Raw genomic sequence first — 23,020 nt, 5'->3', positions numbered from 1 at the left:
GGTGACAGAAGAGTTGGTCCATTTTTTGTCTAAAGGATCCAACCAACCAATAATATACATTTTTGAATGTACTCATGGCGTTGTGACTATAATATTGTCAATCTGCGCCCCGCAAATTCACCTCCGTTAAATTAGAATTTATTAAAACAAGTAATTAAAAAAAAAAAAAAACGTGTGATAAATCATAACTTAATTATTTAATATGCTATATTGTTCATGGTATATATTTAGCTTTCAAAGTTATTATAGTCTTCAAGTTTAAAATTTTCTGAACGCTCTCTAAGTATATATTATTGTTGTTGTTGTTTTTTTTTTATTAATTGTAAAATAAAAATAATTTTAATCTCACAGATAAACATATCTAGTAGTGTCAACTTAATGCCTCCTTCCAAATTGTGTCAAACATAAATGTCACAGATAAAAAAAGATATGGGTTTTTATATACACGTGCGAAAAGTTATACATTTTAAGCGTAATTAAAATAGTTTTTATTTGCGGACATATATGTATATGTTACTGTAAAAGTTCGAACTACGGTAAATCCTAAGATTTAAGAATAAGACTTAGGGTTTACCGACATGAGTTGGTCAATGTAAGTATTTCTGAAAACGGGTCGATTTTTTCTGGCTTTTACCATTCGAATTCAGCATATGCTAGGTTTTACCGATGTCAGCTGGTAGATGTTGGTTTTAAGAATAAAACAATGAGTAATTCTTAATCACTTATTTCAATTAACTATTAGTCAAAACCTAAGGTATCAAACGATAGTCATGAAATAACTAACCTAACCTATTTAAATTATTTTCATTTCGGATATTATTTTATAACACTTTATGACATGATTTTTTTCAACGTTTACCGTGCCTTAAATGTAAATCCTGAGATTTACTAAGTGAATGGTGGCAAAAGTTCGAATCACAAACCGTTTTGGGCATTCACCATTAAGAATTGGTAAATCATAGGTTTTACCGGAAAATCTTGGGATTTACCGTATTTTACAGTAACATATATATAAAGATTGTGTTAGAGTTTGTTATGCGAATACTATTTTGTATATTAACATGAAAAAAATGCCGTCATTTTTATGTCACAGACAGACACTCGATATGATATAGTTGTATAGATTATGCAAACTTAGCATGCGTAAATTGTACACTTAATATTCCCAGGGGAAATTATTGTTCGTCTAAGCGGGTGCTTAGGTATTTTTAAATATCCTTCCGCTGATCCTCCATATGAATATAGGTAGGCGGAAAGACGAAAGAACCACCTGATGGTTAGTTAACACTACCCATAAACATTGGCGCTGTAAGAAATATTAACCATTCCAACCTTGGGAGCTAAGATGTTATGTCCCTTGTGCCTGTAGTTACACTGGCTCACCTTCGAAACCGAAAGCAATATTTCAAGCGCAAATTAAGCGCTTTAAAACAATCTCCAGCAAATTGAGCATAGACTAAAAAGCTGACTCATTTATTACTTTCAGACGTTGGTGTGTTTCCTCATTCTGGAGTACGGCTACCGTTATTCTGCACAGAATTATAACGGCACCCATACCCCCAATTAAAGGTAAATAAATTATTATATTTCTGACTACCTAAACGTCACTTCACCCGGATACAATAAAGTTATATATGCAAATTTTGGATTAAAGAACAAACATGAGAAGAAAAATTCTTGTTTTATTTCTGAGCTGGGTAAGTTGAAATTCTCTGCTTTTCTCTGCGTGTATTATACATGTAAACCTTCCTCTTGAATCACTCTGTACATTGACGAAAACCGCATTGAAATCGGTTGCGTAGCTTAAAAGATCTAAGCGAGCGCGTTTATTTCCAGCGCCGAAGGTTCCAAAAACACGACCAGCGAGCTCAGATCATTTACACCCTGAGCCGAAAGTGGAATGTTTGGTTTTACACACGCCCGCCGAACCGACCCTAGATATCATATTCGTCCATGGACTTTATGGTAAGAAAAATACACTATGATCCACACGAATTATGATCCGCTATAATAATTATATTACACTCGCTTTGCCTAGATACATATATATTGGGATATTATTACAATGCAAATATGATTTTCTATAACTCTAAACTTTTTAAATATCATCCTCCTGCCCTTATCCCAATTTGCATGCTGTCGCAGCATATCTTCTTCCATAATTCCCTATCTGACGTCATCTCACAAGTAACAATCTTTCCAGCCGTATCATCTTTCACACAATCCATCCATCTTTTCATTGGTCGTCCCCTTCCTCTATATCCATCCACGTTCATGAGACCTTCCTCACAATATGTTCCTCATTCCTCCGCATAACATGCCCATACCATGACAGCCGCCTTCCACATAACTTCTCGGCTATCGGTGCCACTTTCAAACTTCCCCTTATATACTCTTTCTTTACTCTTAACTACTGAACCGATCATCATGAAATTGATCATGCACGTTACAATTACAGAAAAGACCAAAGGCTATGCAATATTGGCCCCAGTACCGGCCAAGGCGGCCTATCTTTAGCCGAAAATTTATAGTTTTGAAACGTATTCCAAATTAAATTAGTCTTTGTTGTGTTATGAAATTAATAATTATTTAGAGAATATTACAATCAACTTTTTAAATTTAATATTGAATAAGTTGTACCTACTAAGTAAGGATGAATTAATAATGCCAAGTTTCCGACTCTAGATATTTTAACTTTGCTTAAAACTTTATTATTACATTCAACACAAGATTGATACGATTATACGATAAAATACTCGTAGACTTTTAGGCAGAATATAGAAATAATTGTAATGAACTGACATAACTTTATATATCAAATCTTGGAAAGGAGTATTAACTGTGAGCTGCTTGCCGGCTCTTTTTCTATCTGCATTCCGAACCGGTAGTAGCTTCATTTATAATACAATTCTATAAAATTACTATACAAAACTGTCCGTCCTAAAATATTACTTGAATAAAGTATACTTTGATGAGTATCATGGCGTTATGTATCGACAATTCTATTTTCCTGTCAAAATCAAAATCAAAATATACTTTCTTCGAGTAGGCTTTTACAAGCACTTCTGAAGCTACCACCGTTTCGGAATGTAGATTCTACCGAGAAGAACCGACAAGAAACTCAGTAGTCATCTAAAAATACAGTCATGTTAGTTAAATACATATTATAAATATTATTATTGTTAATTACATCGTTATGCCTGGAAGTCGACAAGCATTAACTCGACGCTTTTTTATAATTTGTATAATCTTGTATCAAATAATATGCCATCTTCACCAATGTATTTTTTACAAATGACTTGAATCTATGAAACGGCAAATTTAAAACGACAACTCAGAAGTAACCTGCTTGAATAGGTACAAATGGCGCTTGCCAAGCTTGGCGCTCATTGTTGGTTAAAGACTCAATTGTTCTTGGGCAATGTTTATTTTATAAAGTATATAAGAGTCGATACTTCGTTCGTTGTATAAATTATCGTAGATCAGATAATAAAAGATTACAAAATATTCCATTTTTCATTTGTTAGATTCGTCTATTAGGTCAATAACAATCTTTGACGGTCAGATAAAAAAAAATGTAATTGGTCTTTACTGATGTAATCTGTATTCAAAATGGTGGAAAAGAATAACTACTGAGTTTCGTGCCGGTTCTTCTCGGCAGAATCTATTTTTCTAATCAGGTAGATTTACATTTAGTTCAAAACTCAAAAGTACTTTTTTGAACCTAATTGAATAAACAATATTTTGATTTGATTTGATTTAATTTGTCTTCATCGCGCGCCAATTTATATATCTCATTTTCCCGCGCTTTTGCGATCTGTCACACGAGATGACAGATGTATAAATACACAGATTATGTAATAATATACTAGTGTGTCGCCCGCGAAACTTAACGTTTATTCAACTGATTTTTTATTCATTTCGAAACCTATGACGGGTTTTGTTTTGATTTAGTTTCATTGTAAACTGCAAGTCACTCGTCTACATTTGGCGCCAAAAACTCCCGTGATGTTAAAACGTCCTTTAACCTTATATTATTATTATATTATATATTTTATATTAAAGTTGGCGAATAAAATTCACTGATAACCCCAAGCTAGACGAATGACCATTGAAAATGCGAAAATTTATTATTTATAATTCGCTATTTGTTCGATGATTTAACAATCAGTCCTAATATGACTAATTCCAAACTATTGTCATATGACTTTATCGATATACACCGCGCATGCGCACCATATCCGGCAGTAAGATTGTTTCTAATTAAACCGTCAAATATCATCATAAAATGAACTAATTTAAACATATACATGCCTATAGCCTATTCCAATGGAGGTAGGAAAAAAGATAAACAAACCTTAGATTTACATATTCACGCGATTTACTAATAACTCAGCTATATTAAGTTCTGCTAGGAGTTAATGATGTATATACCTTTATTTATAATACGACATTATTACACTTAACTACTTATATCCATTTTAATTTTACTTCCAAAGTTCCGATAACAGTTTCGTCGACGTTCAAAACGCCATTTTTTCGCAAATCCTGTTGTTCATTTCGATTTTTTCCTTTTATGGTTGGAATAGAATTTATATTTTATGTTATTACGTTTTCTCTACAGACGTGCTGTCCGTCTATAAGACATAATTTAAAATTTTATCGTGCCAATGAAATGCAGTCACATTCCAAATTTACGGATTGCAAGGATCGCCATTTTTAAATTGTAACCCAGAATCTCTCCATTGTGTAGTAGCGTTCTTGTTTCACGAAGATAACCGTATCGTAATTAGTTTAATACTAAATATTTCTAAATTATAAACTTATATCATTCTTATAAATCAGTCTTTTTTCAGTTTAATGAAAATCCCCCCTTTAATTTATTAGATTAGTGCGACCAGACATACGAACATACATGGATATGAATTTATCATAACCAGTTTATACATTTGCACAATATCATTACGTTACCATTGCAAAAAGATTTCTAAAATGAAAGCCTTAAGGTCTAGTTTGGAACTGGCGGGTCGTTGTCATGCAACAATAGAAGGATGTGGATGAACTCGTTGAATGCCGTAATTGGAATCAAAATAGACGAATTAACGTTAATTACGCGAGAGATTCCATGAAAACAAACGCACGACAAAATATGCTCGGCTTTATTGTGTTTCTTGGTGTTAAGTAGAGTACTCATCACATATAACGCCAAGCATTAAACTTAGTATTGTTGAGTTCCGGTTTGAAGGGTGAGTTAGACATAAATACAAACAAAACGTACATAACATCTTAGCGCCCAAGGTTGGTGGCGGATTGGTGATGTAAGGAATGGTTAATATTTACAGGATCAATATTTATGGGTGGTCACCTCCTCACCATCAGGTAGCTTGCCCATTTACAATTACATTAACAAGAGCATATAGTGCATCAGTATCTGCCCAAAGAATTAAGGGAAATGATCAACAGCTTTAAAAATATCCGTAACCGTAACCGAATCCGAAAATTAAGTTTCGGATAATATCGGATAGGGGCGGAGCCTAATTGAAACACGTTATGACAAGTTGTTTTGATCGGCCGGGCGCGGTTTTCTTCTGTTGTCGCCTTATCATACTTGAAACTAACTAATGTGTGAGCAATTAATCGATTGAATCGGTACAAACTGCGTCTTAATTGAAATATTAAGTCCAATTGACGAAGAAGAGCAAAATATAGGTGGGAATGGTGATACAGTCGACATTAAATTAATTGTTAAAAATAAAAAATAAATATTGGACAACATCACATACATTACTCTGACCCCAATGTGAGTAGCTAAAGCACTTGTGTTATGGAAAATCAGAAGTAACGACGGTACCACAAACACCCGGACCCAAGACAACATAGAAAACTAATGAACTTTTTCTACATCGACTCGGCCGGGAATCGAACCCGGGACCTCGGAGCGGCGTACCCATGAAAACCGGTGTACACACTTCTCGACCACGGAGGTCGTCAATAAACATTATTAAATGAATACAGTAGAAGCATGCCTTAAGCAACGATACTAATTATAGGCTTTTTATACCTAACACCTAATGAGCAATCTAAAAGGGGGGGGCACAGGCGACAAAAAATTATAAATAACATAGCAGAGTTATTAGCGAATCGCACAGAATATGAAAATCTAAAGTTAGTTCATCACAACATCCTCCTGCCATTGAGACGGGCCACAAGTAACGTAACACGTGTAATGAGAATACTCTTGGACGTAATCGAGAAGCCTTAAGTGTGCTCAGAAATAACTCAATGCCACGGCTGAATGCACTGAGTTCTAAGTCAATTAAAGGGTTCCAATATTAACTTTATGTCACGTTAACAGTGTGGAAAATGTCACGTTGGTACCAGTTTTTCTACGTATAATAAATTAGCAGCCTGTAAATTTCGCACTGCTGGGCTAGCTGTAGTCTCCCCTCCCTTTGAGAAGAAGGTTATGGGAATATTCCAATGCGGATTGCATTCGCATGGAGCAGAATTTCGTTGAAATAACACACACGCAGGTTTCCTCGCGATGTTTCCTTTCGCCGAGCTCGAGATGAATTATGAACACATACTAAGCGCATGAAAATTAATTGGTGCTTTGAACCCAGAATTGAGTCTCCAATACCAACAGAATATGATTAAACTCCTTATAAAGGGGCATTCTTAGTATTTAAAAAAAAAAACATTCTGCGTTCAAATACTTAGATAATATATATGTTCTTGGTTCTTTGTGTCCAGAACGTCTTAGTAGCTAAAAATGTAGAGTTTGTACTAACATACCTCGGGCAGCACGTATAGCCATTGGTGAGAGAGAGCGTCCTTAGGTAGGGCTCTGTGCAAGCCCGAATGGGTAGGTACCACCCACTCATCAGATATACCGCCAAACAGCTGTACTCAGTATTATTGTGTTCCGATTTGAAGGTTGAATGAGCCAATGTAATTACAAGGGACGTAACGTCTTAGTTCCTGAGGTTGCACATTAGCGATGTAAGGAATAATATATTTTACTCATAGTCTATGGGCGATGGTGAGCGCTTACAATCAAATAATAAAAGTGCTCTTCTGTGTGCGTACACATGGCGCTTCATAATAACTTCAGCGAAGTATCAGCACGTTTTTATAAAGTATGTGTGGGACGTATTTATTGCGCATACGACTTTATATTTAGAGCAATCATTCATAGACAATGTACTGTACTTTTATTTATAAAATTGGATTTACTTACCGACAGACATTTTTAACTTTGCCGTTTCATTGATTCAAGTCATTTGTTAAAAATATATCGGTAAAGAAGGCGTATTATTCGATACAAGATTATATTGATGACAAAAAAGGCTTGGAGTTAACGCTTGTTGACTTCTAGACAGGAGACATAACATACATATATAATTGTATTTAACTAACATGACTGTATTTTTAAATGTTGAAAAAGAGTAACTACTGAGTTTCTCGCCGGTTCTTCTCGGTAGAATCTACATTCCGAACCGGTGGTAGCTTCATTTTAAATAGTTTGTTAAATGACGATTCAAAGGTGCTTGTAAAAGCCTACTTGAATAAATTATATTTTGATTTTGATACCATATCGAATTTATTTTATTAATATGACTGCGACGTCGCTCGCTAGTTTTTGAGTTTATCGCGTACAAGCCGACGGACATATTTGGGTTTTGTTTTTCAATATGTTGTGATATTCGCAAGAACCCCTAATGACTACGTTTCGTAGTTCCTTATCCGCAAATAACAATATGTTCAGGTTAAAATAAATTCTTGATACAGGTAAGATTATACTTTTAAATTATTGTTTTACAATAATACTACAGAAGTGTGATTTTGAAGAGTGTCTATGGATCACCTATGGGCTTAAGTATAATATATACGTGGAGGAAGTCCTGCAGCTAGTCTAGATAAAAAAACAAGGTAAAATCATTTTCCGTTATTTAGTTCACGTTAAATATTTTTTTAATTGCCTCGCAGGATCATTAGGGAACACTTGGAGACAGGGCGAATGGATGTCCAAGTACGATAAGCTACCGACGAAAATGCCATTAAGAAGACCGCACTCCAGACCGACGTGCAAATGTCCCGCCGAACCGACGAATTGTTACGAAAACGATGACACAAAAAAATCTACAAACAATGGCGGAACAATCGAGCAAACAAAAAACAAAATGGCGTCTGAAAGATTGAACACGAACGCGTATAAGAAAAGTAATCAGGTCCTACCACAGGATAATTACTTCGCGGCCGACACGTTCTACAATAATAAACTATTGGAACAGGTCAATATTGGAAATTACGAAACCCAAGCACAGTTCGTTAAGGACATGTTCGAAAGTGACGCTAGGGAAATGAAAGCCAGCTGCAAGTGTATCGGTGACGTGTGTCGTGGCTGCGGGTGCGTCTGTGACGAGTGCTACTCCCCGTGCTGGCCCAGAGACTGGATCAGAGTGGATCATCCCGGTGCGAGAGTGATATCAATCAATTACACCAGCGATCCGTATTTATGGCGACCGCTTTGGATCAGGGAGATTAAAAGGTGAGAATCATTTTACGAAGGTAACGCCTGCTGCAAGCTCGTCTGGATTACATTAGCAGCCTGTAAATTGTCCACTGCTGGGTGAAGGCCTCCTCTCCCTTTTTGAGGAGAAAGTTATGGAGCATATTCCACCACGCTGCTCCATTGCGGGTTGGTGGAATACACATGTGATCGAATTTAATTGAAATTAGACACATGCAGGTATCCTCACAATATTTTTCTTTACCACGGAGCACGAGATGAATTATAAACATAAATTAAGCACGTGAAAATTCAGTGGTGCTTGCCTGGGTTTAAACCCGAAATCATCGGTTAAGATGCACGCGTTCTAACCACTGGAGCTTCTCGGCTCGTCTGGATAGGTAGTTCCTATTTTTTTGTTTTGTTTTGATCCGGTTTGAAGGGTTACTCACTCCAAGTTAGTGCAATTTGAAAGACAAGGTACATAACTCTTTAGTTTCCAAGTTTAGCAGTAGGTAGGTATAGTTAAAAGTTCTTTTTTCAATTTATTTATTCTTTACCACAGTATATTTAAGGTTGGGTCTCTCTAGTGAGCGTGATAGATACTCGTGTCAGAGGAACCCACTTTTCCATAACAGCATGTATTATATAAGCAAGTAAAGAATAAACAAACTCTTAATTAATATAAATAAAGTTAAAGAGTTAGTTAAAGTTATTACAAAGTGTGTGTGTAGGCCACCTGATGGTAAGTGGTCACCACTGCCCACAGACAGAGGCGCTGTCAGAAATATTAACCATTCCTTACATCACCTATGCGCCACCAACCTTGAGAACTAAGATGTGATGTACCTTGAGCCTGTGACTACATTGGCTCAATCACCTTATTTGACGGTAGAATATCTGATGAGTGGGTGGTACCTACCCAGACGGGCTTGCACAAATCCCTACCACCAAAAATGAACGATTGATGTGCAAAAAAAGTTCTTACAGTATGATGTCTATGAGCGAAGGCATCCGTTAGATGACCGCCCTTACTATTTGGCTCATTTTCTATTAGCTTATCCTAATTTAATTTACTTATAATTTTAAATAATATTTAATGTAATTTTAGATTATTTTAAATCTTACAACAAGCTCTTGTTCTGGACGGAGTCAACAATGCATTTAAATAGTTTAGGTTCCAAGTTGGGTCAAACTGTAATATATTAAATTATCGAATCGTATACGAAATCAGACTTCGATGAAATACATTCCTATTTTAGTGACATCTAATCATCTTTGAATTCTGTTTCAGACTGCGACTCCACGATCGAGCTGATCAGATGATCTCACAGCTGCTGGACCTCGGGGTGGGAGAACGTCCGATTGTTTGGGTCGGTCATTCTAAGGGTGGTTTATTCATCAAACAAATTTACTGTGAAGGTGAGTTGGACAAAAGATCAAGATCAGGACAGATCAACAAAAATAAAAGTCTTGAAATGCCGCTGGGCATAAAGTTCCTCTTCATTTGAGCAGGATTGGAGATTTTCCATCACGCTAATCAAATGTTATTTACAAGATACTGCTGTTTCCTTTCATATACAACAAAATTTCATGATCTCTGATTGTGTCGAAGCGCGATAACGCGACAAACAAACTTACAATGACATTTAAAAAACCTACGACAAAAGATAATTAACTTTAACTCGAAATTTCTAAAGTAATCTTTCTCCATTCAAGCTTACGACGCGCACCTGAAACTAACAAACGCCGATCGAATAATAAGGAAATATATTAAAAACGAACAATACACGACCGAGGGTAGAAACGACAATCGGATTAATCATTGCATCGACGCAGACAATACAGACGAACACGAAGACTGTGATAAGAACTGTGATAACGCTAAGGACGACACCGATATGGATAATGCTTTAAATAGTGATATATTAAATAATAATGAAGTAAATAATAGTTACAAAGATAATTTAGAATTAGACAGTAATGCTGAAGATAACGAAGCCACTGAACATAACAGTAAGTACAGCCTATTGCAATGGAAGTAGGAATAAATATAAACAAACCTGAGATTTACGTATTGCATGCGATTTGTTAATAACTCAGCTATATCGTGCACTAAGAGTTTATGATTAATATATCTCTATTTATAACACAACACTATTACACTTAACTACTTGTATCCAATTTAATTTTACTTCCGAAATTTCGATAACAGTTTCGTCGACGTTCAAAACGACATTTTTTCGAAAATCCATAGTGAATATTATAGATTAATCGAGCTCTCGACTAATGGTATCGCGTCAATTTGCTGTCAAATGTTGTTTATTTGACTTTTCTCCTCTTATGGTTGGAATACAGTATACGAAACTTTATGGCTTAAACCCTATTTTAATCAAAGAAGGAATAAAGATAAACAAACCCTAGATTAATTTATTTATTATTATATTGTGCTTGGTTGATCTTTATTTATAATACAGCATGCTTGCAATTAACTACTTATATCAATTTCAAATTATACTTCCAAATCCAGACCGCGGATTCCGAAGTTCTGTGTTCAAACCACAAGTCGCGCTAATAGAAAGTTATCCGGTAATTCTGTCGAAATATTCTCAGTAACAGCCCCAAGTCTGGAAGTTGGATGTGTGCACCTAAAGCCATTTAATTGGTCCTGCTCATGAACGAAGATCATGTAGATTGCTGTCACATCAGAGTATGACAGTGATGGAATACGAAGTGCACCCGTGACCCCATATACACTCGTGAACTAATGAGATCCTCGAGGTATTTTGTCTTAAATCAATAGCAAATGTTTCAGAAGACCAGTTAATCAGGAAGGCAAGCCTCTGGACCAACAGCGCTGGTTTCATGTTTTACTCCGTCCCGCACCGCGGGTCGCCGCTCGCCGATATCAAAACCCCCATCACGGCCAGGAGCATTGAGCTCATGGAAATTTGTAAAGGTAATTTGTTATCTTGTATTTGTCTTGACGCTGGCTCGTCCATTGATACTGGATAAAATGGTACCTTCTAGAATATAAAGGTTTTCGTCATGTGTAATAAATAAGAATAACAAAATCGATCTACTAAATAAACCCATCTGGGTAGATACCACTCACTCGACATATTCCAAAGCCAAATAGTATCGTTGTGTTATGTTTAAGGGAGAGTTATTATAACTACAGACGAAATGGACGTTGCGTATTGGTTTCCAAATTTGGTGGGGTATTGTTTATGTAGAGAATGGCTACAATTTTCTTACAGCGCCAGTGTCTATGGGCAGTGGTGACCACATAACATCTGGTGGCCCATTTGTCCTTCCTATATTATGATATCACACCTGGTGGTCTTTATTAAAAATCTTTCACCGGCTTGGAAAGAACTAACAGCCTAAAACAGCGACAAGTTTTTTAAGAAAACGACCTGATCTTCAAGCAAGTTATTATCAAAGTTGGCGTCTAAAAGTAGGGGACTAGAAGTGGGGCAGGTTTAGCGAATTATGAAATATAAGATTACACTTATAGAATTAGTAGTTTTGCGACGATTGTGGGTTCGAATACAAGTATCACTGGATAATCACGTAATCAATTTGTATTTATAAGTAAAGGTGACTCAAATAATAAGGCTGTTAATTGAAATAATAAAATTTATTTAAGACAAATAACATAAGAATTGATAACATTAAAAATATTTACTGTATAAATCTTGACCGCGTGGAATGGCGGCAGGAATGCTAGTGTTTATGAATAAACTCAATGAAACATTTTTTCAGATTGTAGTTTAGTCCTCAGTCTGCAAGAGCGCTGGCTGCGAGCTGTGTCGTCCTCGCAGCCGGCCGTCCGCAGCCTCGTCGAGACGAGTCGCACTCTCATGTCTGTCCTCTACTTAAGAATAGTCAGTGTAGACTCGGCAGGTATGTTGTCTCCCTCTGACATGATGCTATCTCGCTCAAAAAGTGATAATGAGAGCTCGCCAGAAGGCTGTTTATCAGTAGGGAATGTTTGATATCCAGTATTTAATACGTGAGCAAACTGTTAACATACGAGACTGAATACTTATTGCAGTAGATTAGCATAATATAGTTGTAAGGGTTCAACGTTACCGCCGGCCTGGGGAACTGTAAAAACGCCGTATAGAAACTATATTTAAAATTTTGATACATAATTAAAAAAAAAAAAACTATAATTATACTTTTTTTAATATCAGAAACGCAGTTTTATTTCTCACCCTAATTTTGCTGCCCTGGACTCAAAGTCAAAGTAATTTTTTTTTATTCAATATAGAAGTGTTAAAACTGTCGACTCTCACCTCAGTGTACATCTAAATAAATATTGATATTTATTATTTCAGATCCTGGTATAGGAGCTCTATACGGCGTCTCTGTCGATCACAGAGAGATCTGCAAGCCTTCGAGTAGAGAGTGTCTGCTCTATAAAGAATTAATGACCTTGATCGAAGCAGCTCTCAGTAAACACAGACTAAACAAGGACAGATCCGATTCGAATGAAATTTATTGCCAGTGATAAAAAATATTGTTACAATAAAAGTCGAAATGTATATTTTGTTAAATTTTTAACTCATATGTATTTTTTATATGTACACAATTTGACAAATGACAATATTTATTTATGACAACAAAACGCTAGGAATGTTTTTCTAATTATCTCGACGAAAACTAAACTCAAATATTGGTATCAGTGAGCACTCACAAGCCGAACTGAGCTATTGACATATACAAAAATATATTCAAATTCATTTGTTTTTAATTTTTATTTACACCGATATTAAATATTTTTTAATATGTAATAGACTAATTCCATATGGTTTTATTATCTGTGAATTCACTCGTGAAATTTTGACAACTGAATTACGCTGATACGCCATTTTGTTACGTGTATCCTATAAATTGTTTAATGATTATATTCAATGACGCATATCATATTTTGACATTTCATACTCGTTTTCTACAGTGAGTTTCGAGTTATTTGTACTGGCTATCATAAAACAATACATACCATTTGATGCCCTAGAGACACTAATTTAATGTACACATGTTCTACCGCCAAACAGCAATACTCAGTATTTTTGAGTTCCAGTTTGTAAGGTGAGTCAGTGTAACAGACACAAGGGACATAACATCTTAGTTTCCAAAGTTGTGGCGTTTTGGTTTATATTTCTTAAAGTGCCAATGTCTATGGGCGTTGAATCATATGCGAGTTTTTCAGTCGGCCTACTAATTTAATTAAATTTTTATTTGATCACTCACGTATTGATAGTCGAAGTAAAAATTGACAGAAGTTCGTAAAAGAAACGATGTAAGATTATTATTATAAATAACAAAATATACTTCGAAGTATTTTTCTAATTATGAATACATAACTTTTAAACTAAAATTATTTGTATATCTAGATAGTGTCGCACTAAAAAAGAACTAACACGTTTTATTTCTTGGTTTGCGTGACAGCTACGCTTGACACTCGCCAAACTTACTTTACTAGTGTCCGAGTGTTCGGATTTTGAAAGTGGTAGTGCCACACTGCATACCTTCGGGTTGCAGTCGAATGGGCCGGCACGCCCGGGGAAGTACCACTCTCTCACTTAAAACCGGCGTAAAGTGGTAGCTATAAAAACGGACTATTTAGTAAACTGTTGTTCGTTGAATTTTTTTAAACAGTCTATCAAGATAAATAAATAATCAAAGCTTTTAAAGAATTTCTTTCAGAAAATTTGAATTGATCAAATTATATTAGTAATCTTTTTTTTTTAACAAATATCTGCACTACAGTTTTATTCCTTGATCTTTGAATACTAAAAGTATTTTTTTTTTAATTAAGTAATTATTAAAATAAGGTGATGTATTATATTTTTTAACCTTACATACGTATTACACAATTTAAATGAATATATAATGTTACCATTTTGCAATTAATATAAATAATATTGTTAATTAAAAAAATGCATTTTGAAATTTAATTCCCATTATTTTACTTTCAAGAATACGTTTAAATATAATTATGACATTGCGTTTTTTTATGATTAATTTAATATTGTGTGTATATAATGACCTCTAATAATTATTATTTAGTTATAAGCATTATATTATATTATTATTTGAATAAAGTATTGTTAGTTATGACTACCTTTTTTTTCGCCTTCTTTCGAAAATATAGATTTATGAATGGAATACTTAGGGTCGGACCGTAAGTTTAGGGGGCCCTGGGCTAATACTAATTAGGAGCCCATCTAAGACATATCTCAACGTAGACTTGAATTAAATTAATTGAATGGGTTTGATTAATTGCAGGACTCGCAGCGCTGCAAACCATACGATCTGTTTAATTTAATAAAATTATGGATTCTTTCGCATTATCGTCTATTTTTGTCTTTGACTTGACATAGCTGGGGCCCCCTTGAATCCACGGGGCCTTGGGCTGAAGCCGAAAAAGCTATATGGTAGATCCTGCCCTGGGAATACTAATAAGAGGTTTTTAATAAATGGAGGTGCAAATCTATGAGAGTTCACAATTGACATCATGCAGAATACACAAGGCGAACTGTATCCACATCAGTCAAAAGTCTAATTTTTTTTACCGCATAGGCTGCAGAGCTGAGTCTATTCGCCAATTTATTTATATGGGGGCCCCATTGGAGCTTAGTCTATTGTCATACCAAAGAACTCTGTTGATTATAAAACATCTAATGCTTCCCCGTTTAAAAGTTTACATTGGGAGTAGTGAATTTAATACATTTTGTCTTTTTACTATTTGACATTAAATTATTAACACTAAATCAATTTACTATTTCAGAGAGAGCATTGTTCACATCGTCATATATTGAAAGACAAAAGACGTCTTTCAATATATGTTTTTTTTTTCAATATTTTAAAAATTAAAGAAGTATCATCAGCAAACAATACTATCTCGAGTTTATCACCTAGGAGATGTGGCAGGTCATTTATATAAACAAGGAAGAGAAATGGTCCAAGAATTGATCCTTGAGGGACCCTCACAGTAACTAGAGACCCGGGAGATCTCTTTCCATTTACATCAACCCTCTGAATCCGATTGCTCAGATACGAAATCAGAAGACTGAGTGCAGTGTCCCTAATTCCATAATGACGTAGCTTCTGACCAAAGTTTCGTGTTGCACACAATCAAAGGCCTTAGATAAATCACAAAATATCCCTAAGGCATCCTGTGACTCATCCCAGGCCTTGTAAATATTTTTAACGAGCTCAACACCAGCGTCAGTTGTCAAGCGACCCCTTGTAAATCCAAATTGTTTCTTGTGTAGCAACTTGTTATTGTTAAAATGTACTAGCATTTGATTTAGTAATAACTTTACAAAGATCTTGCTAAGAGTTGGTAGTACAGAGATGGGCCTATAGTTGTTGGGGTCTGATGTACTACCTGACTTAAATATTGGTAATACTCTACTGTGTTTCATGAGGTCAGGAAACACGCCACTAAGGACACAATTATTAAATATAGTGACAAGGTAGGGTGCGATTACATCAATTATTGAATTGACTACCTTAACAGAGATCCCCCACAAATCGGCCGTTTTCTTAATATCTAGTGATCTGAAGAAACTTATTACATCATTTACACTTACTGTATTAAATTTAAAGCTAATATTACATTCTTCCACATTGTTTTTTAATAATGATTCGGCAACGTTAGGAGAGGAATTTAATGAGTTTAATAAGCACAAATAAAAATATATTCACTTGATCCAGATAATTTCAATAATGCACTTTCCAATATTTTCTCAAATGCTTCATATAACCCGCTAGGAGGTCTGTATACGCATACAACAATGACGTGCTCAAGCTCTGCACAGGCTATTTCAATAGTCTGCTCAATAGAAAGGCTCACAACATCCTTACGTTCTTTAAATTTTAGATTTTTGTTAATAAGTATTAATGAGCCACCACGTATGGCTTTTTTTCTACTGAACATACTAGCCATCTGGTGACTACTGAAGTTGAACATAAACTGATAATTTACAAGCCAATGTTCTGTTATACCTAAAATGTCGTCTGTTATATATAAACCTTCCTGTTTATTGATGCAAACCGTATTGAAATCCATTGTGTAGTTTAAAAGATCTAAGCGTACAGACCGAAGACAACTTTATTTTATACTACGTAGAGGTGTATGTAATAAAACACAAATATATTATTAAAAAAGTTTTAATTTCGATATAATATTAAAGTTTTTCATTGAAAGCGTGTATTGTAGTTGTTTTATAAGAAAATAATTTAAACGGACATTGTCTATAGTCTACTAATTAAAAAAAAAACAGACACACAAAAACACTTAATTCTAAGTATATAATCACACAATAAAAAAAATATATATAAATATAAAAACTAAAACGGCAAAACTAAAAATAACAAACGGTTTTAACTTTTCCTTACAAAAAAAAAACAAATATTTTATATGACAAAACCACACTTAATTCCTAAAACTCTTTCTAGATTTTTAAAGCGTTTATATATTATTCCTATAATCATACATTTACTAACTTTTTAAAGCATATTATGGCCAATAGGGTATCGGAGTTTGAAGCGCTGACGGAGCCCAAAAAACTTATACCGTTTTAGTTTTAAGCCTCAAAAGGTCTAAATTATCTATATCAAACATAACCTTCATTAAGTCATTGAAAACCTAACCCATCCACGGTTAGGTTAGGATTTGAGTTGATTTTAAATTTTAATTCACTACTTTAAGGACAACTGTCTCAATCCGTATTAACGAGAGATCAAATGATGCTAGATTATCCTTCTTTTTTTCTTTCATAAATTGTATAAAAATATTTTGCTAAGTTTATTTCGATGTAGTTATCACGACGATAGAGCATTGTACACTATGCCGAAATTCCACACAAAATAAACTCAGTACATCAACTCAAACTCTGTATACCTTAAATATTTTAACTTTAATGGATCGGATATTTATTTAAGAAGAAAAACAAAAACACTTTGGTAGTCGACTTACAAAATACTGAAGTTCCTCTTACATGTTAAAACGATAAACATTAATATTGTGCATGTTCTAGTTCATTTTTATAACGTATAATATTAAACTCTACGTTCATATTAACTGCAGTAAGCCACGCCTCAGCGTGTGACGTCACGAATTACGTCACATTTCTAGATGTCTATAAACAACATTTGACCTTGAATTGACGCGACGTCATTGGTCGATCTAGAATAATCTATGACATTCAATATGGATTCTCGAAAAGGTGGCGTTTTGTAACGGCGAAGTTATCATAACTTCGGAAGTAAAATTGTATTTGATACGAGTGTTTAAGTGAACAAATCTTGTATCGAATATGACGGCGAGCACCAAATACGGCGCCATCTAATTGATTTATCCCGAATTAAATTGTATAGTTTCGATTATGGAACGAGGGTGAGTCAAGCTCTGGTGAAACGTTTGACGGGGAGCGCTGCTAGGTGATTGATATCGCTAAGGCACCGGACAACAGCCGGTAATGGCGGCGTGTGTCACACGAAAGGATCGCCGACGTCTATAACTGGAATTCCAATTAATCATTCGATTTAACAATTTAAAATTACTGTACGAACGCGTGTAAAACATTACAACATTATAATCTAACGCTACCAAAATTTATTTCCGGAATGTTGAGTGATGAGTGAAATTAATCCTATAAGTGACAAAGATGACAGCGAGGGTCCGGCCAAAAGCCGAGCGCCTTTAAATATCTAAGATTTGTATGTGTTTTTACAAATTTGGATTGGAATAGGTTATACAGATTTACGTAAATGAGATGACAATTGAAACTATTGCCTTCTCATTCTTTTTTAACGGTGACGATTGTGACGTAATCGGAAGACTTGAGCGGGCGAAATAGCACGTGTTGCTATCCCTCTCGTTCAATATATTATAACGATTTTTATATATCGGTAACACATATTATCTGTCGCCTAAATTGATGAAGCCCGAAGGCGAGTAGCACAGTGCAGACGAATGGTAAACAAATATATAATTACGCGGGACTTAGTTAAATATAGTTCTTTATTTAAAATTTTAGGGGGTATTATTGCCCCCTTCTATTAATTTAGCAGTTGGTGATTAAACATAATTATGCTACTATATATGTATTAAACGCTGAGACGTATTGATTAAGATTCGTGAATTTAACGTCTCAAATTCACTCCCTCGATAAATGTCGATGGAATTATCGCCCATTCATTGGCATTCTTGAACCGACATTGCCAGTCTTCTGACAAATGGTAGACTAAAGACATCTGTGTCACATTTCATTGGACACATCTTTCATTTTGAATTAACCCTATTATAAATTGCTAATTTTCTTTGCAAAAGTGAACTTCTAGCTACACTAGATTTAGTGCACCCTTTAGTGTCAAAAACATCACAATTTGCATCAGCTTCTAAATCACTATCATTAATTCTAGATTTAGTGCCTAGCGAATCTATATCTAGATGACTAAGCTTTCTATCATTATTTTTTTTGGTATTATTATCAACAGTATTCGATAAGAAATTATAATCAATATTATAATCAGTTCGATCTCCGCCGCCTTTAAAATTAATAGGTTTTCGTAGTTCTTGATTGTATGTGCGATTTCTTAATTCATCAGATATTCTGTAAACGTTCAGTTTCCTTTCTAGAACCTTCGATCGGCAATTTGTAATTGTTCTATTGTGTCTATCGTCATAATGGTTATTAGCAATTGTTTCTACCGCTTTATCAATGATACTAGATTCATTGAAACTTATACTATCATTTCCCGAGACGCATTTAAGTCTTCGTGATGTATTAATAACACTGTTATTGTTTACTTCTCTTAAGCTGTTGACATCGTTCACATTATTGATAATAGGTTTATCTTTAGACGACATATTGTCCGTTTTGGTATTATTTTCATCAAATTTGCAATTTTCATTATTATTATGATAAATTTTAGAGTTATTGAGTTTAATTAACGATTTCAAAGAGTTTTTATTTGTTTCATTGATCTTATTTGAATAGGATTCCATCGTATTTCCATTCTGTGCGTCAGAGTTAATATCCAATTTGCGTATTCTTTTATTTAAATAATCAAAATCAACGTGTAAATTTTCACCATTATTGATTAAACCTAAACCAGTATCAAGATGAGATTTAAAAACTGATTTACGTTTATTATTTAATATATCAGAATGTGTTTTATCATCTTTACTGGCAACAAGACCTAAAGCTGTATTATTGTTTTCTCTCAAAACATTTTTATAATATTTACTTGCATTATTAACTTTTGCTCCTAACTTTACTTCTCGATCAGTAATAATCTTATCCTTAACTGCATTTAGATTATTATCCTCATCTCCTTCACGCGGACCAACTTCTATATCTACATCTCTGTTCGACTCTAGATCACCTACGCTTACACTAGTTTCAGTATCGTTACGACTAAATCCCGCTTTGAGTTCATCATCAATTTTATCATTTTCGTTTTTAACACTAAACATATTATCAAGAGCTATATTTTTGACGTTTATATCAAATCCCGCATCTGTCTGCACAGTGTTACAGCCCTGAGTACCACCCGCCTAGGCGAACAGTAAGGCGGGGTCCGCTCCAAGAATTTCGCAATGGAATTGATCCTGCTCAATCGGTTTTTTTATCCACCTACCTAGCTGAGCTTGCTCGAATGCATCCGTTAGGCATCTCTTAGCTACCTGCGTGTAAAATAAAAAAAAATAACTTTAATATTATTACAAAACCAATATCTTCTTTAAAACTAGTTTGAACAGAACATAGTAATATACATTTATACATCTCGTGCTAAATCTTCTTATGCCTGTGGAAATTCTGACACATGTTATTCATGAATCCATTACGCTGCTATTGGAACATCATTAAAATCACCTTTAGAGGAAAAGACGTTTTATGTCCAGAAGCTAAAAGGAAGTTTACCTTTCCTTTTATTTTCCAGTACCATTTTTTAATATGTGAACGGGAAAACAGGCTACCAGGTGGTTAGTGGTCACCAACGTCCATTGGTGCTGTAAGATTATATTACCCTTTGCTTACATCCCCAATGCACCACCACACCACACCACCTAGAGATGTTATGTACCTTGTGCCTGTAGTTACACTGCCACACAATATTTAGAATTGCTGTTTGGGATGAATGTCTGATGAGCGGTCTACCACCAAGTAAAACTCATTACGTATTTAATTTTCTGCACGTAATGTGAGTTTATTTACCTGATATGTGCTACAGAGATTCTTCGCTTCGTCGTACAGGAGATGGTCCATATCTTGTGGCAACGGCGGTAGGTATGGACCGGCTGGATCCTGAGAATTTCAACGACATAAGTGTTGTAACAGCATTGCAAAAATCGACGATGCTTTGGAGATGCGGATTCGATTCTTATTGAGGTCAGATTTAAAACAAACATAATTATCATTCACTCTGGATAACAAACACAAACTCAAGATAGATTGATTGGTACCATTAGTTTCATAAGATTGAATTTTCTTTTGAGTTCTTGGATAATTTTTAAAAACTAAAATCACGGAATATTTCTTCATATATAAAATGTATTCAACGAGGCTCTTAAAATCAATTTTGATCCATTTCACAAGACAAAATGTAAAATCTAAATAAAACTCATTAATTACTCACTAACTTAAATCATGTATATGACTATTAAATTATTTAATTGGCCAATACACAATAATATATCCAATTCAATCAAAATCAAATACTACTTCACTCAAGTAGGCTTTTACAAGCACTTTTGAATCGTCATTTAACAAACTATTTTGCGCAAAGCTACCACCGGTTCGGAATGTAGATTCAACCGAGAACAACCGGCAAGAAACTCAGTAGTTACTATTTTTCAACATCCTAAAAATACAGTCATGTTAGTTAAATACAATTATAAATATATGTCATGTCTCCTGCCTGGAAGTCGACGAGATTTAACTCCATATAAACTTGAATACCGATAACTTACCTGCGAACGTTCAAATTATCAAACTTACCTGAGGTAACAGCGGTAATCGTCTCACGAGGTACTGCCAGCGAGCGAACATACTCTGCTTACAGAGCAGCGACGGGTGTCCATTCTCGAGCTTACCAGTGGTCGCGTTTATGATCTCCGGATACTAAATGTTTTTTCATGGAAATTATAATAACGAACAAAATTATTATTCTGATTAATGAATACCGCAATGCTGCTGTCAATGAAAAAGGTCGTATGTGAATCTTTTAAAGTACATACTTAACATCGAACAATGATGTAACTAACTATGTTTTAAATAATAAATTTAGTATCTCACTCAGATACTAGCTTCTTATGTGTCGCAGCCAACTGGTTCAAATAGCCTTTTAATTAATAGCCTAGCCATTTTACTAAATGGTCGTTCAAGTAGTGGTACTGAAAGACGTTAAGCGAATATTTCGTAGAATAGGATAGTTTGATTTAGACTTCAAAATATACATAAACGTATACTGGGAGGTATTGTAGGACTACCCACTTATCATATATTTAATACAAAGCAGCAATATTTAGTATGGTAGTGTCCCAGTTTGAAAGCTGAGCAAGTCACACTACAGGCACAAGAAACCTAACAACAGTTCCCAAGGTTGCTGGCAAATTGGTGTCATAAGGAATGATTAATATTTCTTAAAGTACCAGTCTATGGGCAGTGGTGACCATTTACCATCAGGTACCTCTTTTGCCCACCTATGCAATAACAAGTCTGATTAAGTTAGCTGCGTCATATATTTAACACGATCTGAAGAACTTCCAGCCCCACTTTAATATTGTTTAATGGCTGAAAAGTTAAACAGCTATCCATCCCTTTTTACCATTAAAGATCTGTCTTATGCAGGAACGAGAAGAAACATCGTTCAATAAACCCTAACGAACATTTATATACTGTTTAAAGCAAAGCCTTCAAGGTTATACATTAGCTTCTATAATTATTAATCTAGTTTATTTACATAAAATCAATTAATTCTAAAAGTCGTTTTAATCAATTTATTCGTGAATGAGCTTTGTGTCGGGTACCACCCAGTACTCTACTGATAACACTCTCTAGTGAAGCGTGAGTGAGCCAGTGTACTCAGGGCATTAGCTCGCCCGTTTCCCAAGCGAAATTAAATAGTCTACTATCGAATTTTAATGCAATATATACCGAGAACCGTCTAGAAAATCACCAGTCACCGATGGAAACTACTGTGCTAATGTAAATGGGTGTACTAAGCTTATGTTAGCTAATACAGACGATACAATAGATTCAAAAATGTATAGATACTATACTCTACTCCAACCATAACAGGAGAAAAGCCAAATAAACAACATTTGACAGCAAATTGACGCGATATCATTGGTCGAGAGCTTGACATATGACATTCGCTATGGATTTGCGAAAAAATAGTGTTGTGTTATAAATAAACATATATTAATCATAAACTCTTAGTGCACAACATAGCTGAGTTATTAGCGAATCGCGTGAA

General features: G+C 34.8%; 2 protein-coding genes across 3 annotated transcripts in view; one reads left to right on the top strand and one right to left on the bottom strand.

The window, feature by feature from the left end:
• Positions 1-13,075, top strand: part of LOC113402613 (uncharacterized) — a 32,035-nt gene extending 18,960 nt beyond the window's left edge. Inside the window, exons 3-10 of the mRNA XM_064219860.1 lie at positions 1,487-1,569; positions 1,837-1,965; positions 7,990-8,551; positions 9,807-9,934; positions 10,232-10,528; positions 11,328-11,471; positions 12,281-12,421; positions 12,859-13,075. Of these exons, the coding sequence (XP_064075930.1) occupies positions 1,487-1,569; positions 1,837-1,965; positions 7,990-8,551; positions 9,807-9,934; positions 10,232-10,528; positions 11,328-11,471; positions 12,281-12,421; positions 12,859-13,031 (1,657 nt within the window). The 3' untranslated portion in view covers positions 13,032-13,075. The remainder of the gene's footprint in view (positions 1-1,486; positions 1,570-1,836; positions 1,966-7,989; positions 8,552-9,806; positions 9,935-10,231; positions 10,529-11,327; positions 11,472-12,280; positions 12,422-12,858) is intronic.
• A 6,986-nt stretch (positions 13,076-20,061) lies between these two features.
• LOC113399237 (double-stranded RNA-specific editase Adar) overlaps positions 20,062-23,020 on the bottom strand; it is a 40,157-nt gene continuing 37,198 nt past the window's right edge. For both annotated transcript variants that reach the window (XM_064219792.1, XM_064219793.1), the window contains 3 exons: positions 21,541-21,663; positions 20,758-20,847; positions 20,062-20,225 (listed from right to left, as the gene is read on the bottom strand). In XM_064219792.1, coding sequence (XP_064075862.1) covers positions 20,097-20,225; positions 20,758-20,847; positions 21,541-21,663 — 342 coding nt within the window. In that variant the 3' untranslated portion in view covers positions 20,062-20,096. The remainder of the gene's footprint in view (positions 20,226-20,757; positions 20,848-21,540; positions 21,664-23,020) is intronic.

The sequence above is a fragment of the Vanessa tameamea genome, chromosome 29, assembly GCF_037043105.1.
Source record: "Vanessa tameamea isolate UH-Manoa-2023 chromosome 29, ilVanTame1 primary haplotype, whole genome shotgun sequence".
In the NCBI taxonomy this organism is placed as follows: Eukaryota; Metazoa; Arthropoda; class Insecta; order Lepidoptera; family Nymphalidae; genus Vanessa; species Vanessa tameamea.
The sequence above is the reverse complement of the archived record's forward strand: the minus strand, read 5'-3'. Positions and strand labels throughout refer to the sequence as shown.